The following is a 16579-nucleotide window of genomic DNA, read 5'->3' as shown; positions in this document are numbered from 1 at the left end:
TATTTCATATGCATGACCAAATTAGAATCAGTACTAGATGTCACTCATTTTTCCTCCGCTGTCATGCTGCAACACTCTTCCTTAAAAGGTGATCTTTTAAATCCTGGCGTTCTCAGACAGCAGTAAATGCATCAGTCAGCGGTGATGAATACAGACATGAATTGTACAAACGACTGTGCAGTTGCCTGGAAGCTCGGCCTGCTTCCTTCTGTTAGCCGTGATTGTCGATCGATCACACACGGCGTCACACCTACTCACTGGGAGGCGTTGGTTGTTCTGGTCGTTCTCCCTTTAGTTCGGCGTGTGGTTTATTTTGCACGAAAGTCCGTCCTAAAACGTATGGTGGCGGGTGTGAGCGGTCACAGAGAGGAGATGGACGAGGTGTGGTCAGGCTGGAGCACAGTTTCAGCACCTGCTCTTGTTCTGCTTCCTGTCTGCCTCAGGGGGAAGTGGCTCACAGACTGAGGGATGTTCAGGTTTGACAAACAGCTGCATGCTTAAATATTTATAACTTCTCGGCTTCTCCCAACTGCAGTGTAGTGTTTGCTCTCGAGCTGCATTCCATAGTGTATGTGTTGTTTTTTTTTAGTGAATGGATTGAAGACAGGATTTAAAAACAAGGTTTTGGTCAACAGCATTATAAACTTACTGTTATTTCTGGGTGCTCACTCTCTCTTCATAAATCCGGACTGAGGTGAAGCTGGAGAGGATTTCTGCGAATGTTTGAGGGACACACTCTGACCTCAGATGCACTGTTCCGTTCAGCTGCAGCTTGTGCTTCCTGAATGATTGAAAATGTAAAGATAAAGTCAAATCCTCATTCACAGGGGAAAGGCCTTAAGTCTCCGAGCGGCTTCCTGTGGATTTGCACACAAGTGGGTTTGGTGGTGTTGGGAGTGTGTACAGTTACTGGTGGAAGAGTGCATATGTTGACCACAGATGCCATGACCTCAGACCCTCACACACTCTGAACACACCATGTCTGTCCTGCTGCTGGGGTGTTTAATCTGAAACTATTCCAGGATTTAAATCCTTCCGCTGAAGAAAAGCTTTGATACAGAGATATTTCAAGATTTTCATCTCCCTAGTAGAAGCAGTCTAGTCACCGTAGCAACATGCAGATGTGCATGTGTTCATTAGCAGTTGCAGGAGACTGACTGATATTTTTTCCAGTGAAGATATAAAAAAAATCATGAGCTAACTAGTTTACGGACCAACAATCAACCCAAATTTGTCATGTTTTACACGAGACCTTTATTTTATCTGAAATCATTGGATAGAGGTCACGTTGGTTACGTTCCTCCTCCAACGCTAAAGAGCCTAAGAATCACCTCAAATTTATTAGCGCAAGTGAGCTGCGCTCATGGTGCTAAGCTAATGGGATCCTTAGTTAACTATAATGGTCTCACTAATAGTCCCAAATGACTTGCCTGAACGCTCATTATGTTAATGGTTCATGAATAACAGTTTTTTCCTCTAAGAAATGATTTAATGGGAGCAATGAAATGCATTTTACACAATTGCAATTTAAACACACTCCCTTTGACGCTGGAATGAGTTGCAAAGACGGTCGTGACCCTGGTTTATCCTTTATTTTCCCACGTCAGTGCAGATCAGACACACGACACGTGACTGTAAGGAAAACTGTTTTGGTGGGTCCTGGATGCAGGGGCTTGATAAAATATAAACAGTGTTGTGAGTGAATGTTATTTTTAAGTATATATATATACACATACACTATATCTATCCAAGGTGTTGGATGCCTGTCATTCAAGGCTGATGTTCACACGTGTCAGTGTTTACAGTCCAATAACTACAGTGTAACACAATGAATGTATGTGGGAATATATGTGTATGAATATAGATGAGATGCAGTCGTCCTTTTGTTTCCGTTCTTGCTGAGTTGAAAAGGAGCTAATGACCTTGTAAGGTATAACCACCGTGTCCTTGACAACACGGGTCTTTTCATTAATGGGACCTGATTTTACAGCTTTGGAATTGCTAGGGAAACACACGCGCGCGCACACACACACACACACATCCTGAAAGAGTGGCTTCGGTCGTCCTGGCTCATCACGCCTGTGACATGAGGATCATGAGGTTCTGCTGCTCATCAGCTCACGAGGCGTCCCTCCGTTTATAAGGTGAGATGTTGCCACAGATCTCCCTGAATGAAGTGCCTTCACACACCTCTGTATCTGGGAGAGGCCAAAGACAATTTGTTTGTGAGTATCTGATCACTCAGGCTGATGAATGTCAACGGGGGGCAGCAGAGAGGTGGAGGTGCTGCAGCGCACCCGTCCTTCTCCTCCACCGTAAGTCAACCCTGTTAATGAAGACATTTCTGACAAACGCAGATCCGGGGCTGCTCAGGAATAGTGAAGTGGAGTGACAATGGAGGAGGGGCAGACTTGAAGCAGCCTGTTTCTCCTCCTCGGCCTCGTCAAGGCTTTGAGGGAGATGAGCCGAGCTGCATTAACCCAGTTTTCTGTGTTTTGTAGCTGGCAAAAGCCTAAAGAGAAGGCAGACTTAGACTTAGGCTCATTTCCACAGAAGCTGCCGTGGCGTCGCTGCAGCGTGTGCTGTAAAGCAGCTGGACTAAAGTGTGATGTTTCTTCACTTCCCTCTGTTCCTCCTGGCAGGACGGCTGCTGCTCTCAGCTTTTTCCTCCTCGTACCAGGCTATAAAAAGATCTGAGCTATTAAACGTTGCCCCCATGCACATCATTTGTGATGTATGCATGTTTGTGCATAAGTACAGGAAGGTGGCTCAAACACAGCTGGACCCCAGTGAAACGATGATGAAGTCGGCTGGTGATAATCAAATGGCTTCAAGTCCCCATTCTCCCAGTGGCTCCTCTTTATTGTTTCTAATTAATAATCGTATTATAAATGGGGACATGACGCAGTGACTGCCTGTTGAAAATATCAGAGCGTTTGAATTGATAGCCACTATATCAGCTTTAATATCGATGCACAATCACAGGAGACAGGGAGTAATTTAGCAAACAAATAACCCTAAGAAACAGTGGAGAAGCAAATTAATACACACATTATTTATAATCTCTAATAGAGGTTGAATAATTACAGTTTCTATGTCTAAATTGATTTTCACATACTGCTCAGCAGCCATACTCAGATGAATTACCCCGTGAGCTGAATCACTCAAGAGTTTTGTCGCCGCACCAACTACTTCCCACTCTGTCTTTACTGTTATCTAACAGAATAATTATAATTCCTGGCACAAAATTCTTCTTCTTTAGGGAAAAAAACAAGCGGAGCGAGCGATAATTGCTGTATTCAATGATCAGCGTAATTAGTTGCTGGCATATTGGACGTGAAGTGATTTTAATGTTACATGATTCATGACAGGCTGCAGAGGGCAGAAGGTTAGTAGGAAGCACGAGATTTTATCTTCAGGAAACGAAAATGTCCTGGACGGATGCTGGGATGGATGAGTCCACAGAACGATGTCAGTGTGGTTCTCAGTCATCCAGGTCATCTGATCCAAAAATAGTTACATCCAGGGCAACTGGACGGAGTAGGTTTTCTTAAAGACGTCTCACCTCTCATCCAAGAGGCTTCTTCAGTTCTGACTGACGACTGGGAAATTCTGCGTATCTGTAATGAGGGTCGTTGCAGAAAACAATACACTAATGGAGATCACACCCTCTTCTAAAAGAACGATTTTTTTAAAATTAATATTGTACAATGATTGAAAGTCAGCGTAAGCTTTAACAGAGAGTTTTTTAGATAGAGTTTGGTTTTAGTCCAAAAAACCTGAATGAGATTTTAGTTTAATACATTTGTACACTATTCATTTGACTAAAAGGCTGTGTGCATTATTTTTAGAATTTTAATGCATCCTAATATTAGCCTAACCTTGACTCAGACTTTGTTAATTATCAGAGTAGTGAATATGATACAAAAACAAAAATAAAATAAGGCCAAATATCTGCACTAAAATATCTTTATATATATATATATATAATATATTATATATATATATATATATTATGCAGTACCTTTCAAATAAATCAAATAAAAAAAAACTGCTTTGGCATTCAGCTAGAAAATTGATCTGGTTTGAAAAATAATATATAAATAAAAAGGTATTTATAGTTTAATTTTTATATTGAAGGATCAACAACTTATCTGTTTCCTTGCCACAACAAAGCTAGGCTGCTAAACTGCTAAAGCTAGCATTTCCCTTGTGTCATTTTTCTTGACCTTGTCCATTTAATTGAATTTGATTCCATCATTCTTTTTCCTCTAAGTTAATCCTTCACGGTGTTATTTTTTTTTTCCTCTTGAAGGAAACTTCTACGGGACTCCAAAGCCTCCAGCAGAGCCCAACCTGGTGCAGCCTGACCTAGTGGATCAGGTCCTGTTTGATGAAGACTACGGTGGAGAGATTCCCAGGAAGCGCACCACCTCTGTCAGTAAGATGGACCGGAAGGACAGCGCTGTCCCTGAAGAGGAAGACGACGACGAGCGACCGGCGCTGGTGAATGGATTACCAGGTGGGTCAAAGGTCAAAGTTTAGAAGTTGATGTGTGTGTCGGATGTGTTCCTTCGTTCTGCTGTAGCGTCACCTCTGAAGCGTGGAAACTTGACAGAGAATTGTGGACAGATTAATGGGACCTGTGTGTATTTCAGGACAACACACACAAACACACACTCAGTAAATCTGACTTCTTACCAAACAACAACCCTAAAAGAGTTTGATGTGATGACCTTGTGTTGAAACTAATCCTCTTTCCTGAGCTCTTGTCTGGTGGATTCATCATTTATTTTTCAGTCTGGTGGACGCTGTTGATTTTAGATTTTTTTAGGTTTTGTCTAATGTTCATGTTTTTGCTCATTTAAAAGAACCTGAAAAAAAGACTCAGAATTAATTTATTCCCATGGGCAGCCATGACTCGAAATAACTCTCACTAATACTTAGTCCTTGCCACAGAATGTACAATAATAGTGTGCAGTAAATTACAATATTACTGCTGCCTAATTAATTGCAGTATTCATACGCAGTATTCCAAAATGATGCAGTACTCAACAAGTCTACTTCACAATGAACAAAATGTTATATAAAATCCAGTTTAGTTGTATTTATATAATTTTTTTAGTTATAATAAGTTTTTTTTTCACCTGACATTTATTTTTAATAACTGCGTTGCATCGTGAGGCTGTTTAATAACGAGGAAGAATCCTGAGCCTTAAATCCAATGTAAAACTGACTTCAGTCTCTGTGTGTTCAAATATCGGCGTCTCTGTCGACTGCCAGTTTCGACAACTAACTATGTGTTTTATAATCTGCCAAAATGTAGGAAATGTGTCTGAAAACAAACCAGTAAGATCTGCAGCAGCCGCTGTACATGATGTAAACACTAGAGGCACTAGAAGTTTGCTGTCAACTGTAACAACACCAGTTCTGCCCCCCCACTCTACTCTGGGTCTGGGACAGCATACCCGTTTGCCCCCCCACACTGTGACTCGTTACCATTTAAAGGTAAAGGCACAGAGAGCAGCCACTCAGGACAGAGTTAAACATGTGATTTTTTTCATTACTCTACCTTACTAACTAACTCTCATTTAATTTAGTCATCAAGGAACGTTATCAGTTTGCATCAAATATTCCCTGCATTTTTTTTAAATTCACATTTAAAATTAATTACATCTTTAATTAAAAAAAATTGAATTCCATGAGTGTGTCTTCATTAATATTGTTTATCAGTTTCAGTTCCTGAATTTGATTATTCCAATTTAATTCAGTCATTTTTTTTTATTCCTCAAACCCGTCTGCTCAGATTGTATTTTTCTGAAACAAATTCTTAACCACGCTCCCTGACCAAACGGAAAACAAAGGGAATGACATTCACCATCTATTGTGTCCAAACAGGAACATATTGGTGTCAAAATAAATTGTGTTTGTTAGTTGACCTTGCCAACAGATATAGATCTCTCTCTCTCTCCCCCTCTCCCGCTCTCTCTCTCTCTCTCTCTCTCTCACATACACACCGACACAGTTGATTTCTGTCGGAGGAGAATCTCTGGCTTATATCCCAACATGTTTTCGACAGTCACAGCTCAGACGCTGCTTGCTCAGCTGTGAAAAGAGTAAACAGAAATCCAAAGTCTGTTTGTCCAACTGTTGGTTCATATTAAAATCAAACACACACACACACACACACAAATGATACACAGACACACTGCTCTTTTAATGGAGTGGAACTCGGCACACGCGGTGGCCCCCGGCTGAGTGGGAGAGCAGCCGTAGATGGACAGAGTTATGGTTGAACGAAAAAAGAGGTTAATGGAAAAATGTCTCTCAACTCTTGACTGCAGCGTCTCCCCAGAGTGTGACCTTCTCCAGTCCATCAGTGTCTAACGTGCAGTGGTCCCTCACCGTGCTGTGAACCATAGTGAGACCTGCTCTGGCCCACACTGTGCCCCAGGGAAGCCTGTCTTTGCAGCTAGAGCACATTGTCTTCAAAGATACTGCAGGCTTTATCCTGTCTGTGTGTTTGTTTGTGTGTGTGTGTGTGTGTGTGTGTGGCTTTATTGTTTTAAAAATGGAAGCAAATCTTTTGAGCATTTCTAGTCTGTTGTGCATGACAACTGCTGGCATATCTTCTGTTGTTTGGAAGGTGAGCATCAGATGAAAAGAGAATCATAATAAGCGCTCTTGTTTCATCCCATTTTAAACACCTTCTGAGGGAAGAGTTAAGTACATTAGGGGAGGCTTTGTTGTGTGTTTCATGTCGGCTGTGACACAGACGCTCCCTACAACGCATGCAGCAGGATGTGGTGCAGTGTATATGGAGAGCACCGGTTCTGTATAATCACACTGGAGCCGCCTCAGGGTTCCAATCGCCCCTTTTTCTAACATGAATCCCTGCCTTCATCGTTGCTCAGGTCCACAGGCGACGCTGACTTGAGTGTAGGTAGAACTGAGCCGTTCCACAGCCTGTACGTACAAATGCAAAACAGCCCTTCGGCAGAGACACGCGCTCCATCGCTGACATGTAAATGTGAGGAGCGGCATCAGCCCTACCTCAGCGGTGGTGTTTCTGCAGGCTAACTTTTTTCACTCTGTTCTCACCTCTAATCCACGCTTCCCCCCTTGCCTCCAGAGCACAAAGAGAGGGCGGAGTGGAGGAAAGCCGTGCCCAGCTACAACCAGTCCAGCAGCTCCGTGGACTTCCGTACGTGGAGCTCTCTTCCTCGCGATGACAGCCTGGAGCCTCTGCCCTACAACTGGGAGATGGCCTACACCGAGACTGGCATGGTCTACTTCATAGAGTAAGTCAGAACTCAAGCGTCTCTGGCACGAGTCAGCTGATGTTATAAAATAAGTTATTATCTTAAAAGTTTCACACAAAGCATCTCTATACCTCGACTTAGACTTAGACTTCATTTGAAGCCTGTCAGTTAAAGCTGTTGAACAGGTTATGATCACATTTTACCAATTTAAATAAATGCACAGAAATGTTACATGCATGTGTGACATGACCAACTAGCTCCATATATCAAAATAATTGAATTTAAATGTTTTTTCCCTGAATCTGCTTTAAGATCAATATGTGAATATTTGACTCTTTAATATTAAAAGTTGAGGTATTTTCCGTATTTTCTGATTCATTCAGCACAGATGTGGAAAAATTACAATGAATCAGGATTGATTGAATTTTCTATAAGATTTTTCCCACTAAATTCATATAATTCGATCATTTTAGTCTTGAACAGATCATTTCCAGTACATTTTTTTCATAAACTGTAGAAGCACCAATGACATGGTTGAGTGTTGGCTTCGTTAACTGTGTCATCAAACAACGGCAGTCTGGCTGTGCAGCTATTGTCATGTTCAAAATAATGATAATTGTGGCTGCGATGTCAAACATCTTTGTGTTTACAGCAATCATCTCCATGCATAATGGAAACAGATGAATGTTTTTGCTTGGTGTTAAATCAGCTTCTATTCAGACTAGTGATGGGGTGAGGTTCCATGTTGCCTGGGTAATGACAGGTTTGGGCCGGAAAAAACGGCAGCTTTAACCAAGTTCCTTCCACTTTCAAAGGAAAAAGAAAAGGCAAACAGCCACAGTCAGTACTGTGTGTGTGAAACTATTGATACTGTACTTCCCAATAAACCTCCATACAGTGATGTCAGCAACCGGGTGCAACTAGGTTTAAAAATATTTATTTTAGTGTTGTTAAAGGAAAGATGGATAGATTTAACAATTCTGTAGTAGGGATTCGTTTTCTGTAAGTTAATGGTTTGGGGGTCAGTGATAATATTACATAAATGTGTTGTTGTTTCATGAATGTATGTGTAACATATGTAGTTGTTTTCTATCCTGCATGTTTGGAAATGAAGTTCTGATACAGGGCACATTGGAACATTCTGACAACGAGTATTATTTTATTGCACCCTATCACATCGCATCATACGTCCCATACCTTACAATGCCGTACCATACTGTACCGTACTGTAAAAAAATCAGAGGAGAGGAAATCTCTCCAAAGCTTTTATGAGAAAAAGTTACGATGGCCAGGATCATTTCAGAAACATAAATATTCTTTTACCTTCTTTAAGCCTTTTTTTAACTGAAAAATACCATTTTTATTCAGCTCCAGCGTGATCAATACTTGTTTTACCGGCCTTGTAAACAAACCTCTCCAAGTCTGTCAGACTACGACCCATTAGAACCTCACTGTTTGTGTGCACACATGCATGCGTGCACGTGTGTGTGCGCGTACACGTGCGCACTCCTTCCTGTGTGTGTTTAAAACACTATCACACTGTGAGACACTTGTCTCTGCAAATATCAGAAACCCTTTGTGATGGTCTCCTGATTACACAGCCCAGTGGTTGAACACATTTGAGACTAAACAAGTTTGTCATCTTTAACAATCGCAGTTTTTCCCCCTCTTCCTCTTTCCTGGCCATGAACATATGAATGTGACAGCTGAACATAAACGAATGGATCGGATGTTTCTTAATGAATCCTTTAATCCTTGTGCTCGAGAGCACGTTAAACAGGAGAATACGACTGCTGTTTGTTTGTTTGTTTGTTTTTCCGTTGTTACGGCCCGTTCTGTGGTTGGCTGCTGGAGGCCCGGCAGCTGTTTCTCTGCTGGCACTCGTCTTTAATGGTGATCCTTTCATGGCTGCTCTCTGTGCTTCACAGTCACAACACCAAGACCACCACGTGGTTGGATCCTCGTTTGGCCAAGAAGGCAAAGCCCCCTGAGAAGTGTGAAGACGGAGGTATGTGGGTCTGATCCAAATGTGCAGTCATTCCATTAACCGCTCCACATGTGCTGTAGGTACACCGGAGCGAAACTCCAGTGTGTATGCTAAATGTTACACGATCCATCATTTCATACATAGTCATGACTTGAAAACCCAGCAGGGGGCGAACATGACCGTTTAACTTGTGTCTCCTAAATGTCATGGTTAAACAGCTTACTGTTATACATGTATATGTTTTAATCTTCCACATGCGTCTGCTGAAGGGAAGTCCAGACGTGGCTTTGTGTACTCTGGATGCTAATGTAGGCTTAAGTGCAGGCAGTGAACATGAGTGGCCACGGCTGAAAGAGTAGGACCCTTCCAGCCCTGACTGTAATGGATTTTTACAGGCGGACAGAGAGCCAGTTGCTTTGTTGTCCCTGAAAAATAACTCATTGCCCTCTCTTGCATGGAACACCCTTTATTTCTTCTCTCTCTCTCTCTCTCTTGCTAACCCTCCTGCTCCCTCTCCTCTCTCCTGCCACCCCATGATTTGTCCATCGAGGCGTGACACACAGTACATCAGTCTCCCTGTCAGAATCATGGAAATATTCATTCAAGTGTCGTAGCCCATTTCCAGTTCATCTCTCCTTTCCGTTTTATATCAGGAAAGTGGGAAAAAATATAATCGTAATTGTTAAATACCGTGCTCCTCCTCCTCCTCTATTTCACCCATCTGTTGTCTTTATCTGCGTCCCTTATTTGCATCGTCCCCACAGCACCGTGTAAAAATTGTTCTCCTCTTTGCAGAGTTGCCTTACGGCTGGGAGGAAATTGACGACCCGCAGTACGGCACATACTATGTGGAGTAAGTTTTATTGATTTATTGATGTGTGTAATTCCCAAGAACTTCCAGATGCCTTCGCCATGAACACCGTAAATTGTTTCTAGTAGCCCTGTTCCACACGTTTGCACGCTGGCAAACTCTTTGCCTGAGGGACCCAGGCATGAATGCATATTACACTGCTCTCTGGATATTAACAGTGCGCCGCCATAAATCAGCGCTGCCTATAAATAAACAAATGGACGTAATGTAAGGCTGATTCTGTTCATCCTGCGTGAGGATGTTCAGAGTTATATAACACGCAGAGAGGATGCATTAACCTGGAAAAGAGAGTGATGCTGTGATCAGGATTTCCTTGTTGTTTATCAGTGGGAGGTAAAATGAGTCTCTGCAGGGAAACCTACCAGTGACCTGTACAGAAGCCGAGGGCTGATTGGACTCTAGCTGTGTTTTGCCAATGTTTGTGTCAGTAAGCATGTGTGCATGTGTCATGAATGCATCTCAGGCTGTCATTTGTGCACAAATATATTTTTTTAGTGTGTGCACACGGACTCTGCAGCAGATCAGAGAAGAACAGCCATTATAACAGCAATTATAGAAGAGTTTCAGCTACAATGTAAGAGTAGAGGGAGTGGGGGGGGGGACTGGAGAGGTAGCAATCTGCGCAGATGAAAAGAAAATGGGACAAACCCATTGTTTTATGGCTCCCACGTCAGGAGGATTCCTCCGATGTACAAGTGCGATCGGTGGGAAAACCTGAAACCAATTCACTATAAAACGATGGCTACGGCGGCTCTGCCACGGACGCAGGCTGACCATGTTGTTATGATGCAGAATGTTGAAAGTTGACGACGACTAGAAAATTATTTTTCTACACTAATTAAATGTTTAAATACTATTGTAGTTTGTACTAGTGTAGTTTTTTTAATTTCAGAAAAGTCGACCAAACATTGTTTTTTGTCGAACACCGTGCAAACATCTGAGTTGAGTCGAACACATCATTATGTCCAATTTATTAGGAACCAAAATGTTAGAGATATTTTTAACAAGTAAGTCTTTTTCCTGTCTGGAGGACATAATATAATGTTAAATTATTATAACATATCCTATCATATATTGGATGTTCAGTGGGGCTTCAAGATACGAGTCTCGTCCGCTCCTATCTGCTCATATCTCGATTGCATTTTCGCCACTAAAAACAACTAAAAACCAATGAATTCATTCCAGCTCCCAGACATATACTATGAATTAAAAAATGAATTAAATTAAAATCCCCCCATCAGAACACCAAAAACATAGATGTAAACAAATATATAGATAATATGAAATAATAATAATTAAGAAAACATTTTATATTATTGTTATAAAAATGGGTAAAATAACCCAGCAACGGACAGTGAGTGAAACGTGACAGGGTGTCGGGGCCACTAGGCGTAGGAGAAATAATACTGTTTCTATAAGTGAAGTGGAAACTTGCTTCCTAATATTCGTGAGGAGCCTTTAACCTCCGACTGTTGGTTTTCTCTTCAGCCACATCAACCAGAAAACCCAGTTTGAGAACCCGGTCCTGGAGGCAAAGAAGAAGTTGAGCCAAGAAACTGCTGCAAACCAACAAGTCGTGGCAGCTCCTTCCCAAGGTAACAGCAGCGCCACACTGCTGTACAACTTCCTCTTTGTTCCATTTGTCAGCGTTAAAGGGAAAACACTGGCTCTGGGAAACAACACTGGCTCTGGGAAACATCCTCTGTAGGGGTTGTGTTTCTGTCGACAGAGCTTATTGATTGTTTCTCTTTAAGTTCTGGCAGCGCTGGTGTGGACTCAGTCACAGAACCCCGTCCGCTGTCTGGAACACCTGTGCATCAACTGTTGATTTCATGCTTGTGTTCACACCTCTTCTCTTATCACAGTCTGATAAATGCCTGCTGCCTGCTGTACGTGTCCCTGCATGTCTGCTCTCTGTTTGTGTCTGTGAATTATTCCCGCCTCTGCTGCTTGGGCAAAACTTTCTGCTTCTTCAAGAAAAAAAGTGTTATTTGTTTATGGAAATAGGACACCACTGTGTTATGGAGGGAAAATGTAGATACCAAGGCCACGACATGAAACATCACTGCTGCCAAACCCTGAGAAAAAAACACGGTCTAAATATTTTTAACTAGACTTTTTTGGCTCATCAAACATATAGAACATGTAGAAAACTTTAGAGGACTTTTTACATTTACACCAAAATTCTCCTTTAAGGAATTGTACTGTTTTACTAATGAAATTCATTGACAATATTTGGTCATTCATAAGAAATAGATTCAGTGTGTGGTGCGTTGGCCCAGAGGCACTTGGTGTGGAATCAATTCCCGTTTAGGGCGGTTGGTACCTTCCAGTGGACTCACCACCCACAGGAAGGTTCACGAGGGGTTGGTACGGTGCAGTGTGATTTGGGTGGCGGTCATGGAGACTGCTGCCCCCGCGACCTGGTAACGGATAAGCGGATGAAAATGGATGGATGGATGGATGGATGGATTCAGTGCTATCAATAAATTCTGAACGTCTTCAGTGACGCGGATATATTGATATATTATGGATGAAATTTATTTTAATATATCCATTATCGCTATATCGTGATAGTTTTGTCTCGCAAGGTATCTGACGATAATCGACCAACTCTATGAACCAAACTTTGGAGTAAAAGATGAATAAAACACATACAACCAACTGCTGTTAGCTGTAACCATTGATTAATCACAATTGGTCATGATTAGTCGTGATTAATCCACAGATACCTCTTAATTATTTGGGTTAAAACATTTCCATCATGTGATGTCCTAGCCTACGGAGTTTTTCAGCCGGTCCTTTAATTAGTGGTAACCACAGCTTGGTCGTCCGACGGTGACTGTGGTTCATTCATTCAGCTGCGCCCCTGCAGAATAAAGAGAGATAATTGTTTGACTGCAGCCAAACAAATCAGCCTCGCCAAAAGATGAACTGTGTATTTGCAAAACAAATGCTGTCTGAGGTCACACAGTGGATCAGAGGCGCGTACTGTTGCTTCTGGCAGAAGGTTCACAGACTTCCATTCTGTCCAATCTATTCTATCTATCTATCTATCCATCTATCCATCTATCCATCCATCCATCCATCCATCCATCCATCCATCCATCCATCTATCTATCTAAATCTACAAACATATAGTTTTAGGCGGCTGTTTGCTTTTCTTCAAAAGATATATTTGTCTATTAACAACAAAAAACTTACTAGTTGTTGAGTAAAAATTCAACATGGGTCGCTGCCCGGAAACATACCCCATGCCCTGGGTGAACAGTCCTTAGTAGCTGCACGGCACACCCTGTGGTCCCCGACCCAGATGTTTTCTTAAAAATCAATTGTCTGTGCCTTCTGCAGTTTATTGTCATGGAGGATGTAAAGTAACAGAATGTGATGTGAATGTATACTCCAAACCTTTGTGTAGTGGTATTTATGTGACTGTGTGTATATTCCAGTCTAGTTTATACAGTATTACCTTACTGTGTTTACTGTACCTTCACACACATCAAGACCTTCTTTGTTCCTCTTTGTCTCGTCTCATTCATCCAGTGCTTTCCCCTTGTTATATAACACTGAGCCAACCTTTGCTCACTAAAGTGCATTTCTTTGACAACGCTGCTCGCCTGTTGCATCTTTTGGTGGAGCACTGAGCATTTCTTTCCAATTATGCTGAATAATGTCACGGGAGATTTACAGCCCAACTGAGTCACACATGAGACACGAGGAAACCCGTGGCTCTTTGATTCAGCGGATCACAGGGTTCGTCTGCCTCTGGATTTAAAAGTCTGCCCACAGACGTTGGCACATCCTGTGGACCTTCCTGAGTTTCTCTCCCACACATGTACAGACTCGCACAGGTCGCACTCACTTCCTCCTCCCTCTTTTATTTTGTGCACACTCACAGAATGTGCAGTGAAAGGGCTATTTCCAACTTTCACAAGAGGGGACCTGAAATGTGTTGACTGTAATAAGCTGTGTAAATGTGGTTATGTAAATGAGATCCGCTGGATCAGTGCAGCTGTGTGCACAAGGACCCCACACCTGCTGAGATGAGTCTGGTCTGGTCCACACTGGATACACTGTATCTGTGGGCTGAAACGTCTCACTCATTGTGTCCACACACATTTACATTAGAGAGCCGCCATGGCGTCTTTGAGGGACTGGTCGTCTGGTTGTCTGTAACTAGCTACTAACTACTAAACTACTAAAACCGATTTTGACAGGGGAGGCACCGTTAAGTATATGGTTTCTCTGGGGTTCAAACCCAAGACCTTCTGGGTGTAAGGCAGGTGTGGTAACCACTACACTATGAAACCACAAGTTAACTAAAACTATTACAGGAATTAAGAGGGAGGTAGTACAGTGTAGTTTTCCTGTCTAGAAAACCAGCGACGGAAATTGTCTTGTTGTGATTGGCCGTCACTGTTCAGTTGCCTTGTGTATGATGATTCAAATGTACATCAGTACAGCAGTGGTTTTCAGGTCAAGCCAGTGTTGGCTTAGTCTTCTTAAATGTAGGTCACGTCAACACTACCATCAAAGTGTAATAGAGGCAAAAAAAAGTGTTTTTAAAAAATATATACATTTTGTATTTTTTTAATGGATTTATATATATATATATATTCAAATCCATGTATACTTGTCACATTCAGGGTTTGGATTATGGTTGTTATAATGCTAATCACCATGCAAATGCAGACCATTTGTCACTGTTAGTCTTCAGCTTTACTTTTATGAGTCAAAGCAGCTCAAATACATTGCTGGAAGTTGAGGTGGTAATTTAAGTTCCTATAAAGACAAACTGTCTGAGAGACAAACGTTGGTGTGTGGATTTTGTGACGGTGGCCATTTCTTTTCTTGTTTTGAATGCTGCTCCTCTAGGGGAACATTAGGATAATTATTAAGTTTAATTTTAAATTATACTAATCCAGTTTAATAAGTTAGTAAAAGGACATTTATTTTTTTAACTGAAAATGTAAGCGAGTAAATCTAATAGACATACAGCTGAGGGAGTATCAGTATTTGGGCCTGGGGTCTCACAGTGTCCAGACTGTGGGCTGTGAATACTGTGATATTCTATAGGAGTACAAAAGCAGAATAGAAAAGAAATGAGCGCCCCCTGTTTCACAAATCAGCAACTGCCACAGCCATGCTCACAGATACAGTTGTACACCTTTGTGCACAGGTAAAGGAGGGACCTTTGGTTTTACCGCCGACCCCAGCCAACTGAAGGGGGAGCTGTACCACACGGCGCTGAAGAAGAGCACTCAGGGATTTGGCTTCACCATCATCGGAGGCGACCGCACAGACGAGTTCCTGCAGGTGAAAAATGTGCTCAGCGATGGCCCCGCTGCCCTGGACAACAAGATGGCATCCGGTGAGCAAAAGTTCTGCAGATGTACTTTTATCATTTCAAGAGTCCCCGAGGAAAGAAACGAGCAACACATAAAGTGCTTCCCTGTTCAAATAAACATTACAATCCCATTAAGCTGGCAGGAAGATCTATGAGTTTATAACTGCTGAATCCTGCGTTCGTACAGAAAATTCTTTTATAGCCAACTTCTGCCGCATCCAGAGTACCTGGGGGCATTCATTCTACCTCTGTGCTGATTAATTAACTCAATACTATCCTTGTAGTTCAACAAGGCCAGAAACACACCACCTTCTTCTTTCAAGAGCTGTAGTTTTATGGCAGATAGTTCACTTTCTGATCTTTAAATTGCCTCGTGGCTGTCTACATAAACCAACAGCTGTAAGCTCAGTGTGTGTGTGTGTGTGTGTGCCAGAATTACCACAGTTACTGACCCACCGTGTGATGGAGAGCGCCGTTCAAATCGTTTAACAATAAAGCAGTGTGAAGGGAGGACAGGAATAAAAAGGGTGAATTGTAGACGCGAGTAAATGGAATGAGCAGTGAAGAGGAAAAGGGAAATTTTTTGAGATGAGAATTGAGAATTCCTCTGACAAGAATGGACCTTTTTAGAAATGTAGAGGAGTGATGTCATTATTGCAGCAGTAAAAGTCCTTCTTCATCTTCTTCTTCTTCTTCTTCTTCTTCTTCTTCTTCTTCTTCTTCTTCTTCTTCTTCTTCTTCTTCTTCTTCTTCTCCCCCTCTCCTGTAGGTGATGTGATTGTTGAGATTAATGGGATGTGTGTTTTGGGAAAGACTCACCCAGAGGTGGTGCAGATGTTCCAGTCCATACCCGTCAACCAGTATGCCGACATGGTCCTTTGCCGGGGCTACCCGCTCCCCCCAGATGTGGATTTGGACAGCGACGACCCTCTCCCACCCCCTCCTCTCCCCTCCAGTGTCCAGCCCCAGCAGGCCCTCCACGGGGGAGAGGTGGTGACAGCTGTGCCCCTCATCAATGGGCAGCCGCTGCTGGTGAAAGGTGACGTCCTTCACGGCTCCTCTCAGGAGCTTCACTATGTGACTACAGATTCCAGCGGCCGGCCCGGCGTGGC

The 16579-nt window shown here is 42.4% G+C and overlaps 1 protein-coding gene across 1 annotated transcript in view; it reads left to right on the top strand.

Moving 5' to 3' along the window:
- magi3b (membrane associated guanylate kinase, WW and PDZ domain containing 3b) overlaps window positions 1-16579 on the top strand; it is a 120757-nt gene that overhangs the window by 88596 nt on the left and 15582 nt on the right. The window contains exons 4-10 of the mRNA XM_025059773.1: window positions 4316-4522; window positions 7133-7301; window positions 9191-9270; window positions 10045-10102; window positions 11609-11715; window positions 15300-15491; window positions 16237-16373. Of these exons, the coding sequence (XP_024915541.1) occupies window positions 4316-4522; window positions 7133-7301; window positions 9191-9270; window positions 10045-10102; window positions 11609-11715; window positions 15300-15491; window positions 16237-16373 (950 nt within the window). The remainder of the gene's footprint in view (window positions 1-4315; window positions 4523-7132; window positions 7302-9190; window positions 9271-10044; window positions 10103-11608; window positions 11716-15299; window positions 15492-16236; window positions 16374-16579) is intronic.

This window comes from Cynoglossus semilaevis, chromosome 11, assembly GCF_000523025.1.
Source record: "Cynoglossus semilaevis isolate Cse_v1.0 chromosome 11, Cse_v1.0, whole genome shotgun sequence".
NCBI classification, from domain to species: domain Eukaryota; kingdom Metazoa; phylum Chordata; class Actinopteri; order Pleuronectiformes; family Cynoglossidae; genus Cynoglossus; species Cynoglossus semilaevis.
Note: the sequence above shows the minus strand (reverse complement) of the source record. Positions and strands in the feature narration are given on the sequence as shown.